At 39.3% G+C, this 16,182-nt stretch overlaps 1 protein-coding gene and 1 long non-coding RNA gene across 3 annotated transcripts in view; one reads left to right on the top strand and one right to left on the bottom strand.

The window, feature by feature from the left end:
• GRK3 (G protein-coupled receptor kinase 3) overlaps positions 1 to 11,661 on the top strand; it is a 74,381-nt gene extending 62,720 nt beyond the window's left edge. Inside the window, exons 14-21 of the mRNA XM_062589750.1 lie at positions 2,061 to 2,127; positions 2,359 to 2,459; positions 3,600 to 3,666; positions 4,052 to 4,147; positions 6,563 to 6,725; positions 7,392 to 7,528; positions 8,498 to 8,611; positions 9,151 to 11,661. Coding sequence (XP_062445734.1) covers positions 2,061 to 2,127; positions 2,359 to 2,459; positions 3,600 to 3,666; positions 4,052 to 4,147; positions 6,563 to 6,725; positions 7,392 to 7,528; positions 8,498 to 8,611; positions 9,151 to 9,312 — 907 coding nt within the window. The 3' untranslated portion in view covers positions 9,313 to 11,661. The remainder of the gene's footprint in view (positions 1 to 2,060; positions 2,128 to 2,358; positions 2,460 to 3,599; positions 3,667 to 4,051; positions 4,148 to 6,562; positions 6,726 to 7,391; positions 7,529 to 8,497; positions 8,612 to 9,150) is intronic.
• LOC134148055 (uncharacterized) lies at positions 9,082 to 15,339 on the bottom strand. Of its 2 annotated transcripts, XR_009960135.1 has the most exons (4): positions 14,817 to 15,339; positions 11,688 to 13,430; positions 9,478 to 9,583; positions 9,082 to 9,306 (listed from the first exon to the last, which is right to left on the bottom strand). It is a non-coding gene; the product is annotated as an uncharacterized LOC134148055 (long non-coding RNA). The 2 variants fall into 2 exon arrangements; XR_009960134.1 differs by having other exon boundaries at positions 9,082 to 9,583.
• Positions 15,340 to 16,182: the final 843 nt, after the last annotated feature.

Genomic DNA, 16,182 nt, shown 5'->3' with positions numbered 1-16,182 from the left:
CTTTTGTTGACTGTTACCTTGCCACTAAACTTACAAGCCTATGTAGAATTTACTAACAGATTTATCTGAACAGTCAATATGTGGTGGTTGGCAAATATTTTTTGAAAATAGTTTCTTCAGTGTTATTGGTGAAACAGAAGTTTTCTAAGCTTTTCAGAGCATTTCTCTGTAAATACTGGTCATCAGTTAAGTTTTTCTGTGTCCTTCTAATAAGTGATAATTAATTATAAGATCTTACCTTTATACATGCCAGGCACCATACAATGGAAGGTAAGCTTGTATTTTCCACTTTTTCACAAAGTAAATGTATGTGTGTCAATAAATAAAGAAATAGTGTTAAATGGTTCCTTTTTTCTTTGCAATTTAGAATTATGCATCATGCAACTGTGAGCAATACGCTGTCTCTAATCACTCCCTGAAGAATTTTATAGGTAGCAAGCTATGCAACAGTTTGGGTTTGCTGGGAGGATAGAGAAGAATGTGTTTCAGAAAGAGGACCGCTAGGGACTCCTCATCTTTTCTTTTGAGCCCTTTTCCCTTTGAGTTACTTGGGCACAGAGGAGCAGGGCATCCATCTGACGCTGATATGATTCCTCCTTCATAGGTTTAAAGTTGCTTGATGAAAGAACTGGCCCCTAGAAGTTAACAGTCCCATTTAGCAGCAAAACTCGGACTTGTGGGAAGAGGAGGTTGCAGTCTTTGCAGACTGATTCTTCCCAGCCGAGGTGTGTGGGGTGGTATCAGCGGGAAGGCAAAAGGGAGAGGATTATTCCTCGTGGGCTAGCTTTCCTAATCTGTTTGGAAGTCAGTTAAACAATCCAGATTGCAAAACAAGGATTGGGCGTGTAGTGCTCTTTCTTGGTGTTTAATAACTTTAGTTGATCATAAGATCCTGTCGGTAAGTATGCAGTCAGTCGTTTGCTTTCCTGATCAAGTTGGAGCCTCATTGTCAAAGTATCTGAGACCATATTTTAGCAATTTACTCTTGCCTCCTTACCTGTCATGCTTAAAAACAGAAAAACGAATTTCTGATCTGTCCAGCAGATCCATGGTACAGAAGCAATTTGAGGACAAATAGGAAATAACTCCAGAGTAGCAGGTCACCAGTGAAACAAGGCAGTACATGCTACTATGTGGCAACACAAAATGCGTTATAATGGGTAATTAATGAACTAATAGCTAAATAACCCTTTAATTTTGAAAAGTAACATTCCCTTAAGGTTTTGAAGATGACTAGGAAACAGGGAATACACATTAAATTTAATTTAAAAAAAAAAACCCACCTCATAATAAAAGATTTTTTACTTTCTCTTAAGCTAGTGTTTAAGTTTTGCATGGTAAATCTGTAATATTCAAAGGTCTGTATAAATTCCTGTATAGATGAGCGGTAAGTTCTGTAGGATGTTTTCATTTTCCATGTATAGGTCAATGTTTTTGCATATCTGTATTGCAATTGCTGTTGAGAACTTTTTCTTGTTAGATGGAGCGATTTATTTTATTGGAGATGTAATTTATAAGGAGTTTACAGCACAGTGTTTCAGTACTGGTCAGGGTCATTTAAGAATACCTTGATTCACAACAAGCATTAGTATGGATTAACTGAATCAGGTTTCCCTGATTTTAGTAATCCTCACAGGGAAATCTATATGTTGTCTGGAAAGGAGTTGAATGACTGCTTTCCTGTGGCTTTAATTTTCATGTCCACTGTATGCAATCATGCTGAAAATGGGAAGGATGTACTTTTTTGCAAAGTGGCACAGCTCTCTGCAGTGAGAAAAGAAAATGAGATGTTAAGAACTTGAACTTGAACTTGAACGTTGATATTTTTAAGGTGTGACTAGTAGTCACTGTGTTGAACTGTATATTAATGTGAAAAGTCTAATTTTTCATTGTAGAAGCTAAGCATTTCACTGCTTATCTTATTGTTCTGCAGGACAGGATTGATGAGGTGGAAGAACAGGACTAAAAGGATGCTACACACTTTCCTGGAGTTGCCACCGCTGAAATAACCTGATATGTTATGGCTTTACATTTATTAGTGCATTTTCTTATTTCTACAGTCACAGTCCTTTCAGACAGCACAAAACCAAAGATAAGCATGAGATCGACCGGATGACACTCACCGTGGTAAGGATCTCAGTGGCAGTTGCAGTTACGGTCTTCTCACTTACTAAACTGCGTTTTTGCTAAAAAGTACATCAACTTATTCAAGGCCTGCTTTCTGAGAAAGAGCTGTATTTACATATGCAAGAGTAGTTTTTACAAATGCTATTAAAGAAAAGCTACTTTTGTATGTGGTGAAAACAGATCAAAATAAATATATTAATTAATGCCTTTTTGATACTACTTTTTTCATAGAATGTGGAGTTACCAGATTCATTTTCTCCTGAACTAAAGTCCCTTTTGGAAGGGCTTCTGCAGCGGGATGTTAGCAAGAGACTTGGCTGCCAAGGGAGAAGGTAGGTGTCATCTTCTCCTTAGACCTATGACTTTAAAAACTTCCACTTTTTAAAATAAATGTCATAGTATGAAATAAAAAAAACTTCCTTGTAATTTTACTTTAGGTAAGAAAAAATTGAAAAGTGCAATTATATGATACTGTATTTCAGCTTGCTTTGGTTGTGGGCACATTACAAAATTTCTGTCATTAAAGATTTTCTCTTTTCCCATTTAGTTCTCTGTAATCACGTTCATTTTTGTTGGGGTTTATATATCTTATTCTAGATGTTAGTACTTTTCATCCCTGTTTTGTTTTTATGTTGTTTTGCCTAATCTGTTTTGACATGAAGTTGTACTACTTGATTCAGGCATACTGATAGCTAAAAATATTATTTGTGTTGTTGCAACTGTAATGATATGAGGTTATTCTACAAAAGATGCCCAGAAAGCCATGAACACTTGCTTCATTTTGGGTTACCTCTATTTTAAATGGCAAATATTGTTATCTCCCATATTCAGAGAGAAGCAGGGTTATTGCTGTGAGTCTCTAAGGTGTTGCTATCACTCATCTAAAAAGCAGTATTTGCCTGATGTGAGACCAGGGAAGAAAACTGCGGGAGAAGTAAACAGCTGTTGAGAAACTGTTGGCAATGTGTGGTGCCTGTTGAGTAACAGTCAGTCATACCTAAGATGGATGCAAGGTGTTGTTCCAGTGATATATTCAGAGTTTTACGTCATGAAGTCCTTGATGATAGTCACCAAGTCTGAGATTACTTTTCAAGCTCAGGCTTATCAAGAGCCTGATTGCTCTTGATTTTTGCTTATTTTGCTATAAAGTAAATATAATATCAAATGCAATGGAGCAAGGATGTTGCTTAGAATTAATCTATAGGATCTGAAAACAGAAGAGGACTGTTTTTTATTTGAGGTAATGGTTTTTCATAGTAAAATGAGTGTGACTGCTTCCCAGACGTTCAGCACTGCTTACAGGGTTTCCATATTAGTCTTCTCTTCTGTTGTTTATGTAAATCTTTTTTGAAAAAAAGCATTTTATTGATGTTTTCAAGTGATGTAAATGCTTGACCATTGAAAGCTTTAACTTTCTCAAACATACTTGAAAAGCCCTTCATTTTGTTAACTTCAGTTAATTTATTTTGCAGTGCACAAGAAGTGAAAGAGCATGCTTTCTTCAAAGGGATCGATTGGCAGCAAGTCTATTTGCAGAAGGTAAAGGATTCAAACAGTAACTTTAGCTCCCATAGTAAAGCAGTAAAAATAAGGAAGTCTGGACAGGTAGCAGATAGAAAACTTGGGGATTCCTGTTCCCAGCACAGGTACTCACTTGTGCCAGTACGTGGAAGATGGTTGATGAAAACTGTTATCAGCAGTTATCAAAAGTGGGATTTTTTCCTCTAAAAAAGATAGAAAAGACCTTTTACTAAAAGAATGGAGAACTTCTTTGTACTGAAATTTACTTTCAAGTTTTCAAGTGACATGCTGTTATGTAGTCATGTATGATGTGTTAAAAAAATGAAAAGGCCATGTTTATCTACAGAATGAATTTAAATAGTGTACATAAATTTGTCTACAATTACGCTATTTTTATTTCCAGTATCCTCCACCATTGATTCCTCCCCGGGGAGAAGTAAATGCAGCAGATGCTTTTGATATTGGGTCCTTTGATGAAGAGGACACTAAAGGCATTAAGGTACACACCTTTAAATGATAGGTAAAGAATGGTACTTTGACTGCTGTGCTCAACTTTCACATGTGCATGCCATTTCTTTGCTTTGGGGGCTACTGACACAGATCCATTAAGCGAGCAAGGGATTGTTTTCAAGTTTGGAACCATGACTGATTTAGAGTGTGCCATTGTGAAACAGTAGCTTGGGCTCATTTGTTGGTTTATTTTTGCTTGCCAAGTCTGTATCTCTTGTTTATATTTTAGATTGACTGAAATCTACCTTCCTATCAAAAGGTTTACATGATAAAGCAAAACTAGCAGATGATCAGACGACTTCAAGGAAATCCTCAGATTTTCAAGAATAATTAATATTTTGCAGTTTTAAAAATTAGTTCCTGCTCTGTGGAGGGAAAAAAAAATCATTTAGCATTCATAAACATTCATAAAACACCGATTGATTTAAATGCACATTCAGTAGTAATCTTTAAAAAGTTGCCGTTTCTTACATATTTAGGATGAAATCTTCTGGCTTTGGTAATCACAGTAACAATTTTATTATCAGTGCAGTTCTTCCCTGGATTAGCTTCATGTACATCCCATAAATCTGTGACAAACCAGTGTAGGAAATTAAGGCAGAATGTGTAGAACAGAACTTTTATCATGGTTTAGGGAAAATAATTATTTTAACTGAGTTACTGTTTAACCCTCCTGCTGCATATTTCAACTGCAGAACATGTTACCATCAGGAATCTTTCTGATGATGTTAAAGGGGGCGTCCCATCATGTCCCTATCCCCCGACAGGGGAAAACGCAGTTGATAATTTAAGAGTTGTCTCAGATTTTGTAGAAATTATTTTTGAAGAAGAAACTTGCCTTTCATTCTGTAAACATAAGATTTTGAACAAGTTCCTGTATGGACTGCAGTGAAACCTGGTGTATTAGTATCTGCAATACTGTGTACTATAATGGCACCCAGTCATCTGAGAACCTATTCTGGAGAACAAATACTGGCTCTTGAAAGCTTAGAAAAATAGAACTAAACCTTATTTTAGTAGTACTACCTCATGCCCAGAGAGCACAATGGAAAGCACTTAAAAGTGACAAACTATGTATTAACGTTTTTATTAGGTTAGAAAAGTGATAACTTTTCTAGTAACTTTCAGGTTCTGATATTTCAAAATCTTATGAAAACAGCTTAGAGGAAAAAATTCTGGAGTTAAAGCTGCTGGCCCATTCAGTCTTGCGTGGAGCAGGTGTGATGCCCTGCGCCTGTCCTGAAGCGTCCTTGGTCCTTGGAGACAATAGGTGAATCAGTGATTGTCTTGGGCATATCCTGTTCATTATTCTTGTCATACCTTTCTTCAGTAGATCCAACTTTGTTCTTGTTATTACAGAAATGAGTCAGGAGAGAAACTAATTGTTCCAAACTTTGTAAGCAAAAACATATTAACTCCTCACTGTGCCTAAAAGAGGGACTTATCTGTCAGTGTCACCTTCTGTAATTACAGAGGTTGACATAAAAAAGATTTTACGTATTTAAAGAGAAATGCGAAGGATCCGAGATATTTTCTGTCACACAAAACTCTACAGCTTCAATGTTAGTTTACCAAGATTTCATTGTCTGAAGTTGTGGAATGCTGTTATTTCCAAGGACCATTTTGCAAGGAGAAATGAGGTTGCCTTTCATGTGCTTAGGGGGTCCTAGATTCTCAGCGAGACTTGGACCCATAAACCGTATAGCCAAGTTGCCCTGCGTATTCTTTGTTCAGGCTACCTCTAAGATTTATTCTTAGATGTGAGTCAATGCATGGTGTCATGTACTGCTGCTTTGCTTTACTCTTTGGCTAAGACATCATAGTCCTGTAGGAGGGACTGAATAATTCCCTAGCTCTGCGTTGACCACAGGCAGAGCTGGGCTTGTGTGGCTGTCTCAGATGGTGAGCTGTCAGTTGTGAGCACTGTGCTCTCTCCTCCACTGCCTCCCAGGATCATATTTATCCTACCATGCATCCCATGACACTTAGAGGAAACATGTCCTTTAAGGATACAAACTAAGTGGACAACGGCCAGCAGACCTGACTGTCCCGGGTTACGATGTTCATGTGCATCAAAGTTAGGAATGCAGTAAAGTTAGGAATGTAGGTGTTTACATTTTAAACAATTATTTAAATGTAAGGACTGCAGAATAGGATGGGACAGCATTGAGTAAGGCTTTTAATGTTATTAAACCAAAAAGTTTTTGAACAGGTGGCCTATTTTCTCTATGTAAATTAATATCTGTACTAAAATTAATATCTCTACTTTCAGTGTTTGCACCTATTTGTTCTGGTAAGGTTATGGTTCAATACATCTTTTAAAATTGTGCTGTTATATGGGAAACCTTTGTTGTGGTTAAGAGTAATCAAACTTATTAAATGTGGGTTTCTTTTCCGTTGCAAGTTGTTTGATAGTGACCAGGAATTATATAAGAATTTTCCTCTGGTAATATCGGAGCGCTGGCAGCAAGAAGTAGCAGAAACGGTTTATGATGCGGTAAATGCAGACACGGATAAAATTGAGGCCAGAAAAAGGGCTAAAAATAAGCAGCTTGGCCATGAGGAAGGTAATCTATCAAATATATTTTTTTGTATTCTACTACTGGATAGTGATTTGTGTATTTGAAGTTCCAAAGAACAGACTTTCATTTTACTCTCATTTACCACTAGTAGAATTCATTTAGTCCGTATCATGTTTCTTAATGTTTTGAAACATTGTATGACGATATAATGTTTTGGAAGATCTTCAGCACATCGTTAAAGATTATTTTGTACAACCCTTTATTGCTTTTGTTTCTGATGTATGCTCAGAAAAGAATATTCAGGATTTCATTTCATGGCAAAGAGAAATGGAAAAGTTTATAGAAAACTTCACTTGTTTGCGTGAGGTTGCTACACAGCAGATTCTGACCTTTGGGTAGCACTGCACAACTCTTAACAGTAAATCAGTAAATACTGTTTTTCTGTTTTTGTTTTTTGTTTTGTTTTTGTTTTGTTTCCAAAGAAACAAAATCTGTTCGTGGTTATTCCACTGCAGTTTCACTAACTTGAGTAACTGAGGCAGAATTGGCTCTCTCTTCCATGTGTGTGCGTGTGCACATGGAAGCACTACCAAAAATCTAGCACGCTTGGTCCCATTGTGTCCTGGAGTATATCCTCTCTCAGCATAGCACACCTGCAGAATGCTTGAGGCAGTACATTATCTTGTGTACTAATGTTTCCTGTTATTGTAGATTATGCACTTGGGAAAGACTGCATTATGCACGGATACATGCTGAAATTGGGGAATCCATTCCTGACTCAGTGGCAGCGTCGTTACTTCTACCTCTTCCCAAACCGACTTGAATGGCGAGGAGAAGGAGAATCACGGGTAAGTGCAGTTACTCCACAGAGCAGCAACATCAAAAGGCATGAAAAACAGGCGGGTGTTGAGGCAGATCTGAGATCCCGTACTCAAACATCTCTCCCATGGAAGCAGAATTTGGCCTGAGTAAATGACCAGTGGATTTGAGTAACTACTCAAGGTAACCTATCCTTGCTTTAGTTAATGGGAAGCTACATCGCACTGAAGAAATATAAAGTTGACTTGAGAAATCTGTTTGTTTTGTTTACATTTTAAAGGGAATTTGGTAGTTCATGGTGTTGTTTTTCGTTTAGGACTTCTGGACTATTTATACAAAAAACCATAAACTGGTAAGGTAATAAATGATATAGCATTTTCTTTGAAATGGAATGCTATAGCAACTTTAGTTTAGTAGTTTAGTCCAGCTGTCATCATGTCCTAGGTGAATCGTTTGTATATTTAGTTATGTGAAGTTTGGGGGTTTTCAAAATGTTGTTCTCAGAGTATATGGGGAAAGCTTTTCTGCAACTGTTTTGTATGTTATTTTCTTTGTAAGTATATAGAGCTCAAGTATTCCCTTTCAGCCCTTTGATATAGATAGTAAGATTGTCCTTTGTTTTTTATAGCAGTAGTACTTCAAAATGCATAAAATTATATGTAACTCTCTTGAGGGAAAATAGTGCATATTTTATTTGTAGACACACCTATTTGTAGATTCCTATTTCATACTGTCATTACTGTCTCTTTTGGCTTATATTTCACTGTATCTGTTTAACTGACCAAGCCCCTTGCTAAATATCTCTCTTACCTTATAATCTATTTTTAGTTCATGAATCAGTCTTCAGAAATCAGGAAATGTTTGTGTAATGACTGTTGATATTCATTTATATGGATAGTCCAAAAAATATCAGTTATTGACTTTATTTGATGAGCAACGTTATTTTTTTTTTGGTCAAATCATATCTCTGCTTTTGTTGTTGTTTGCAAATACTCTAGCAAAATCTACTGACGATGGAACAAATAGTATCTGTTGAAGAAACACAAATTAAAGATAAGAAATGCATCTTACTGAGAATTAAAGGAGGAAAACAGTTTGTCCTACAGTGTGAGGTGAGACGCTTGTTTTTCAGTAATTGTGGATCAGATGTTTGTTCTGGTCCTCCTATAAGATACTGACTATGTAGCAAATCTAAATCTAAGCAAAACTAGGGAAGTTCTTGCTATACTTTATTTCTAAGTAGGAAACCTGCATCTATATCAGTTTGTCATCCCTAAAAATACGGATTTCAATGTTACTTTTGCCAAAAAGAGCTTAGTATTTTGAAGATCTTAACTTTTTATTACTTCTAACCTAGGCTGGCTTCTAAGGCCTTATTGATACAGGTGACTAATCGAAGTTAGTTTATGGCATTTAATGTGTTTGAAATGGATGAAGTAGGCAAGCGTTGGAACGTTTTGACCAGCTTTAGTTGCTGCCGACTTGCCTTATTTTGACTGAGTGATGGAAGCAAATGGCTGTTTATTTTCAATATGCAAAGGTACTCATTGCTGCAGAAAATGAAAATAAGTTACTTAAAGTGTTACACAAAAGAGAAGACAGTATTGGCAGTTTATTATGAAGTGCCAAACTACTTCTGTATCTCTTTCAGAGTGACCCAGAGTTTGTTCAGTGGAAAAAAGAGCTGACAGAAGCTTTTACTGAGGCACAGAGGTTGCTGCGTCGGGCTCCAAAGTTTCTCAATAAATCTCGCTCAACAGTTGTAGAGCTTTCAAAACCACCCCTCAGCCACAGGAATAGCAATGGTCTGTAGAAGAAATAGAGAACAAAGTTCACATAGGGAAAGCTGCTTTGTGAACATGTCGAGTTCCACAGAATCATTATTAATGAGTTACTTTGTACAGTCCTGGAAACAGGATGTACTTAGGAGAAGAAGAATTAGATGTTTACAGCATGGGATAATGTCAGAACTCGGTACCTGGCGGCTGTGAAGACAGAAACGATGGCAAGTGAGTTCATACCCCAACGGTGGTGCGAGTTCCCAGACGTGGAGGCTGCGTATTGCTCCCATGCATTCCTGCACCCTGGTGGTGTTGGAAAATGGTCCGTTACTCTAGAACTACTGATGGAAGGAAGATCCTGTTTTCTCTGCAATACCTTAGTTTGGTTTATACCAACCCTGGAAACTGAAATGGTTACTGCTGGTTAGGATTTACACTTCTGTATCTGATTTCGACAAATCCCTCAAATCTGGAAGGAGCTGCAGACTTGCCGTGTTGGAGAACATTTAATCTGTCATGTCGCCATGTTCTTTCCGACCATTACTGCTGACTTTACTATAACCTTTCTCCATACTGCTGATAATCAACAGTGTGACTCTTATGCACTTCAAAGTACTGAATTCTAACTGTCCTGTGGTTTAAATGTTATTGCTACTTCATGGAAGCATTGAAGTCAAATTATTCATTTGGTTTGTTGTACTCACTAGTAGTAGCTACCACCGTTTTGCTTCTTCTACGTATATGCAGTACTATAACTGACACAATAGAGTAATAATTGGTGAAGAGGAATTTATGGTAGCTTCATCTAGTGCTCTGTTGTATACATTGACTATTTTAGCACAGTTTTTAAAGAGCAGATTCCTTTTGACAAGTTTACAGTGAATATAAAGACAGTTCTTTTCCATTTCAGGTCAACTGCACTTTTTAAAAATTAAAAAGAAGTTATTCAAATTGAATGCATTGTAGTGCATGTACTGGGTTAAAACATATGGGTACCTTGGTACGTATTCTGGATGACTCTTCAGTTACGGGACTTGTGGATCCTTTTGTTTTACACAAGAACATAAGCAAATGTGTTCTCATAGCATAAATATCCCCAACTTTCATGGTAACCAAGCTCAGAAGAGTCATGTGTGCATCATAGGACTCGGCTTGCAGAAGGCTTTTTAATTTTCTTTTCTAGAGAATTCAAAATGTCTACATTGAAAACAGTCGGAAAATACTGAGAATGGAGCTGACAGAATGAGCTGATCTAATGCCAGAGCTATATTAATTTTACTTAAGACATCAGTATGTCATGTGGAAACTGTTATTTTGCAAAAGTAAAGATACAATCTCTTAATTGTTAGACAATTTTAAGCATGTCAAGTCAGCCTTTCCCTGGTTGTTGCGTGTTTTTTTTTTTTTTTTTTTTTTTTATGAGGGTTGTTGGGGGCTGAATTTAAGTGTTCTTCTGATTCTGTAAACACCCTAAGAACATTTTTCTGCCCAATTACAATGGTACAACTCTCATAGTCCCTCAGTACAATGGGAATTGCATCTCTGTAAATGGGAGCAGCACTTGCACCAACAACCTGTGCTGTTTGCCTCTTGTGCACAGTTTACATTCAGCTTGTGTTGCTAGCGAATTACCAGAGAGTTTCAGACCTGTTTCCTTCAAAATACAGATTAGCAAAAATACAGGATTTATTTCAGAAGTATTTGATTATCCTGAACACACCTGTGATAAAATCAGATGTATTTGCTTCTAAAAGTTGGACTGGCTAACCTTTGCATAGCATGTGCTTTGACAACTGTGCAAACTCTTTATTATGATCTGGCATAGCATAAAAGGAAAAATGCATTTTAGAAAATACCTCATGTCTGTTAGATAATATTTTTAATGATATTCCCCCCCCCTTTTTTTAATTACTTTATAAAAAGAGTTCCAAGCTATGAGTCCTTCTCACTGGTAAGTGATGTTTAGTGTCTAAGCATCCTCTGTAAGGAGCAGTTGTGGTATTTGTTGAAGTTTATACTGGTTTGGAATAGAAAATGTCTCATTTTATTGGCATTGACTGTGTATTGAATATTTTAAAGTTTTTTCTACAATACCATGCAATGCTCTTATTTTCCATGTTGATTTGAAAACTCAGTTTATGATAAAATCTTAGTTCTCATGTAACTTGTTATTTTGCTCATATTTTCTGAGTTCAATACCTACTCCATATTTTTCTTTGAATTATTTTCCATAGCTGCTTGTTATGATAAAATCGTTTGGGAACAGTAGCTGGGTTTCTGACAACGTACCATAGATTCTGCGTTGCTGCTATCCGTGAATAGGGGAGAGAGATGTCTGCTATTGAGAAACTGTGCCTCAAACCCACAGATTTTATATGAAACCAAGGCTGTATATTGGTTTACTTACAGAGGTATGTTTGTTTTGAAGCGTGACGGAGTTGGGATGGCCCTAGAGCAAGTTCATTATTTTGTCCTTCGTTGCCTCGTTCGCTTAAGTGGCGATTTGAAACTCTGGCAGCGGAGCTGTGCCGTCCGTCAGCTCGCTGCGGGAAGAGGTCACGTGGCGGAGGGCTAGTGAAAGAAAGTAACATCTGCTTTTCTTTAAGTCTGACTTTAGACAATTTATGAAAAAGTTTCATATTTATGACCCACGTACAGCTGTGCTTTTGTAAGAGAGAGAGAGAGAGAAGGGTTACCTTAGCAAAAACCTCAGGTACACACTGGTGAAATTACTTTCCCACTAACAAGTAGATTTCTGTGTGAAAAGAACTGGATCTTCTGGTGTAAAGAGAGCTTTGAAATTCAGCCATTCAAAACAGAATATTTGATACTGCTTTTAACTGGTAGTTCCTGATTTAGATACCAAGTTCTCTAAAGTTTTTTTTTTTTCTATTTTGAACAAACATTATTTTTCATGAGCATTGCCTTTTATGTATTTTAACCACATTCATGTTCTATGTTTTTGTTAGACTTTCGGGAAGGTAAAAACAAAAGAAATTAGAGCTTCAAGCAGCTTTTTAAACAAGTTACCTGAAAGTCTTTTTTAAAATTTCTGCTGTACTGAGGATTGATGCATGTAGGGAGGTTGTCTCTTATATTTCAAAATATAAGAAAGACCTAGATGGAGTCACCTTAAACGCTCCTCTGACCTAGCCCATGTTCCCTCAGAGTTGTGGGGATTATTTTCTAACCATTCTTCGTCTCTAACATTACAGCTGATAAATGTGGTAAGAGCCCATTTGAGAATGTAAGTGCATGAATTACATGATTGTAGCAAGATGTGTGCTTTTTGGAGGATCTGGACTTGCAGGGCTTTGTAGTGGCTTTTGGAAGAGTTGCGGCTCCGTTCTTTATGCTTTTCCTCCTTTTTCCCATCGTGAGGTCAGCAGCATTTTTGATACGCAGGTGTTGCTGTAAGTTAATGCCGCAGTTCAAGACAGGGTTAAAGCAAAGTCTCACCAAAGTCAAGGAGGCTTTTCTGAACTGAAAAACGAGTGTAGAAAAGGCAAAGCTCCGGTAATTCGTACTGCCAGCAAGGCTGTGGCTGTGGCACCGTCCCGGGCTGGGTGCGCGTGGTGGCTCCGGTGCGGCGGTCCCTGGGCGCTGTGAAGGGGCTGCGATGTCCCATCGCTGCAGGCGTAGATCAGGCACGTTTTATTATTGAAATTCATTCCGTGCTTGTGTTGTAAATCCACAAAGCTGTTAAAGGAACATTTGTTAATGTTCCTTCAAGTCCTTCCTCTGACTGTAGGCTGTTCAGTTTTCTAAATCGAGAGGCTTCTTCACGTACGTGTGCTCTACCTTCGTGCCGCTGTCCCTGGCTCAGTAAGATCTAAGGCAGCAGTTTCGTACGATACTGCTCATAATACTGCTTTGAGATCACTCCTGTTGTAAATGCCGGAGTTGATGCCACTTTCCTTGGCGTTACTGGTGTTACACCAGCCTGTTAGACTTCAAAAGCGAACTCTGAGCGGTTGGGTGGTGAAGGGGGAGATCTGGCACGTACGGGCAGTGCTGCGCCCTCCTCTGCGAGCATGACTGCGTGCACAGATCCATGCAATATACCTCAATTTAGTCAGGTTCAAATTTTCTTTAATTTCAACAGCTCTCCTCTAGGGAAGTGGCAGAAGTTCTGCTTCTCTCACTTTTACTGGAAAAAAAGAAAAAAAAAGTAAATAGGATCATTGGATTGATTTTGTTTAATATAAATGCAGATGTTTGTCCAGTGAGTAGATAATAGGAAATATTGTGTATTTGGTGCTAAAAAATGTTTTCTCTTAAGTTGTGATCCTGTAAAAATGGATGCTGTTGATGTCCAAGAGAACTGCTTCGGGGGCTGATCCCGTACTGCTTGAGTCAACGGGAGTGTTGCCATCAACTTAAGCAAAAGCAGGATCATGCCCTATGTGCATACAATTACTCATGTACTAATGCTTTTTAGGATTACAGTCTCAGATGATAGAAAGTTTGCTCATGAGAAGTGAAATAACCTGGAGCTCTGAGCGTGTGGCTCTTTTCCTGGCAGCTGATCAGTTTAAGTACTAAATTCTTCAATTCTTCTACTTACATATTTATGTACTGTAGATGTTCACAAATCATATAATTATTTTACTGTTCCCCACACAGCAGATGTCAATGATGCAGTTACTTTAACTATGAGATACTCACACGCTAAATATATATGGAGGAAGGACTATTTTGAACTGTACAGTAGAAAGTAAATACTACTAGTTATGTTAATTAATATAAGAAATAAGTCAATTCTGCAGATTAAAAAATCTGAAAAACATATTTTGAAAAAGCATAGTATTAATTTTAATATTGTAAAAAAGTGGAAAAATTGCTAAAATATACAGAGAACATATGTATATCCAAACGTCTGAGGAATTTCAGGATGATCTACTTCTGTTTTCTGTTCATTTCTATTCCATGGTGTACATATTGTGAGGACTGAACATTGGCTGTTTTAATACTATTGTTAAATTGTATTTTTATTTTGTGTTAAACTAATCATCACAGACTCAGCTTTATTTTGTTTATGTAAAGGTTGCTATGCTATGTAGGTATAAAACCAAGAATTCTATTTTAACAAAAAAAAACATTTTATATTATTTATTAAATATATGTTTCTCCAACTTCTGACATTCCATAGAATTTCTGCTCCTTATACATATAGCTTGTTTGAAGAAATGGCAGTTCCTTTCAAATAGGATCAGTCAGCTTTATTCTGTTTTTCATAATAAAGTCAAACTAATTTCAGTCAGCATGTCCAGCTTACCATTTTATTATAAGCACATTGACTTTAATACATTATTAAGACCATCTCTAAGTGCAATGGCTCATGAATGCAGAAACAGTTAAAAAGTTATTGCCAGTAAAACCCAGTGTTTGGCTGATGCTTCTAAATTTCTGCTTTATTCCTCAGCATTGCAGCGACTGAGGTTTTATTAACAAGAAAATGGTCTCCCGAGTCTGTGCTGGGCTGAATGGGCAGTAGTGGCCGTAAAGTGGGGCAAGGAGGAGGCAGCTCAGATACCTGAGGACAAGCTGTTTGGTTACCAGGCAGCCGCGGCGCAGGCCCGCCCGGAGAGGCCGCGGCTTCCAGCGCTGGAGCAGGCGGCAGGTGAGCGTCGGCTGGAGCAGTCTGGGGAGAGCCGGTTCGGCCGCAGCCCGGCGTGTCTGCTGGAGGTGACCTCTGCCGTTTTAGACTAATTCCGCAGAAAAGACGCGAATAGTCCTTAAACACAAAACGTACAGCTTGTGAAGTCAGGAGACCAGTCCCGCAGGGACCATCTCGCCCGACTTCACGTGTTCGGCAGCTGGGTCGGACGGAGCTCGTCCCGCTCCCGCCCCGCGGGCAGCGGTTCCTGTCCGAACGCGGGTGTCCGGAACGTCTCCTCCTCCGAACTAGCCGAGCCCTTGGACGCGGTGTCACGAGCCGGTCGAGCCCTGCGAGTAGCCGTCCGGCGGAGCCGGGAGCCGGCCGGGGGCCGCCGTCCCCCCGGGAGCCCCTCCGCCCCGAAGCGCCTCCGCAGCGGGCTCGCTGGAGGTGACACAGAGACCTCCTGCCCCAGCAAGGTACCAAAATAGCCTCACATTCATCAGATAACTCATTTGCTAAAAATAATTCCCGCGCTAGTCACGGCCTCCGCTGCCGGAGCGATACGTGGCAGTGCCGAGACGCGGGCCTTTACCGTCGGCCTGTCGGGGAGCCCGCGGCTCGCTCACGCTCCCGGCGACTCGCCGAGCAGCATCCTGAGGGCGCGATGCGGCTTGTGCCGCCGCCGCCGCCTCGCGCCGCCGCGTTTTGTTTCTGTGGCGGAAAGCTGAAGGGTAGCGACGAGCTGCCCTGGCCGAGAGCAGCTCCGGAGAGGCAGAGGCGAGACGCACGCGAGCGGCGCCGGCGCTCGCCGGCACGAATCTGCCGGGATTTGGGCAGTGCCGGTTCCAGGGCTGCTAAACCGCCTTGGCTCGCGCGGCCGGGGGTGTCCTGCCCGGAGCCGGGAGCTGCCCCGCTCGCTGGCCCCCCGGCTCGGCGGAGGCGCGGGCCGGCACCGGCCGCAGCGCGGGGCCGGGAAGCAGCTTCCCGGCTCCGCTGGGCATCTCCTTGGCCAGGGTCAGGAGAGGCCAACGAGCAGCAGAGATGGAGCGGGGCAAAAAATACAATGATAATAAAAGGTCTGAAAAACAGAATAAAGTAAGAATATCCTAGGAGAGGCATTTTTACGAGCACTGTTTTAATGACTAAATATGGTCCTTCAAAAAAAAAAAAAAAAAATTGGAGCAGATTCACATGAATAGTTACTAGTGATTTTAAAAATATATATATTGAAAGAGAACCTGTTTTCAATGTGTAATTTAATGGTGAGAAAAGCCAGTATCTGTAAATAACTTTAGATATT

This window comes from Rhea pennata, chromosome 17, assembly GCF_028389875.1.
Source record: "Rhea pennata isolate bPtePen1 chromosome 17, bPtePen1.pri, whole genome shotgun sequence".
Taxonomy (NCBI): Eukaryota; Metazoa; Chordata; class Aves; order Rheiformes; family Rheidae; genus Rhea; species Rhea pennata.
The sequence above is the reverse complement of the archived record's forward strand: the minus strand, read 5'-3'. Positions and strand labels throughout refer to the sequence as shown.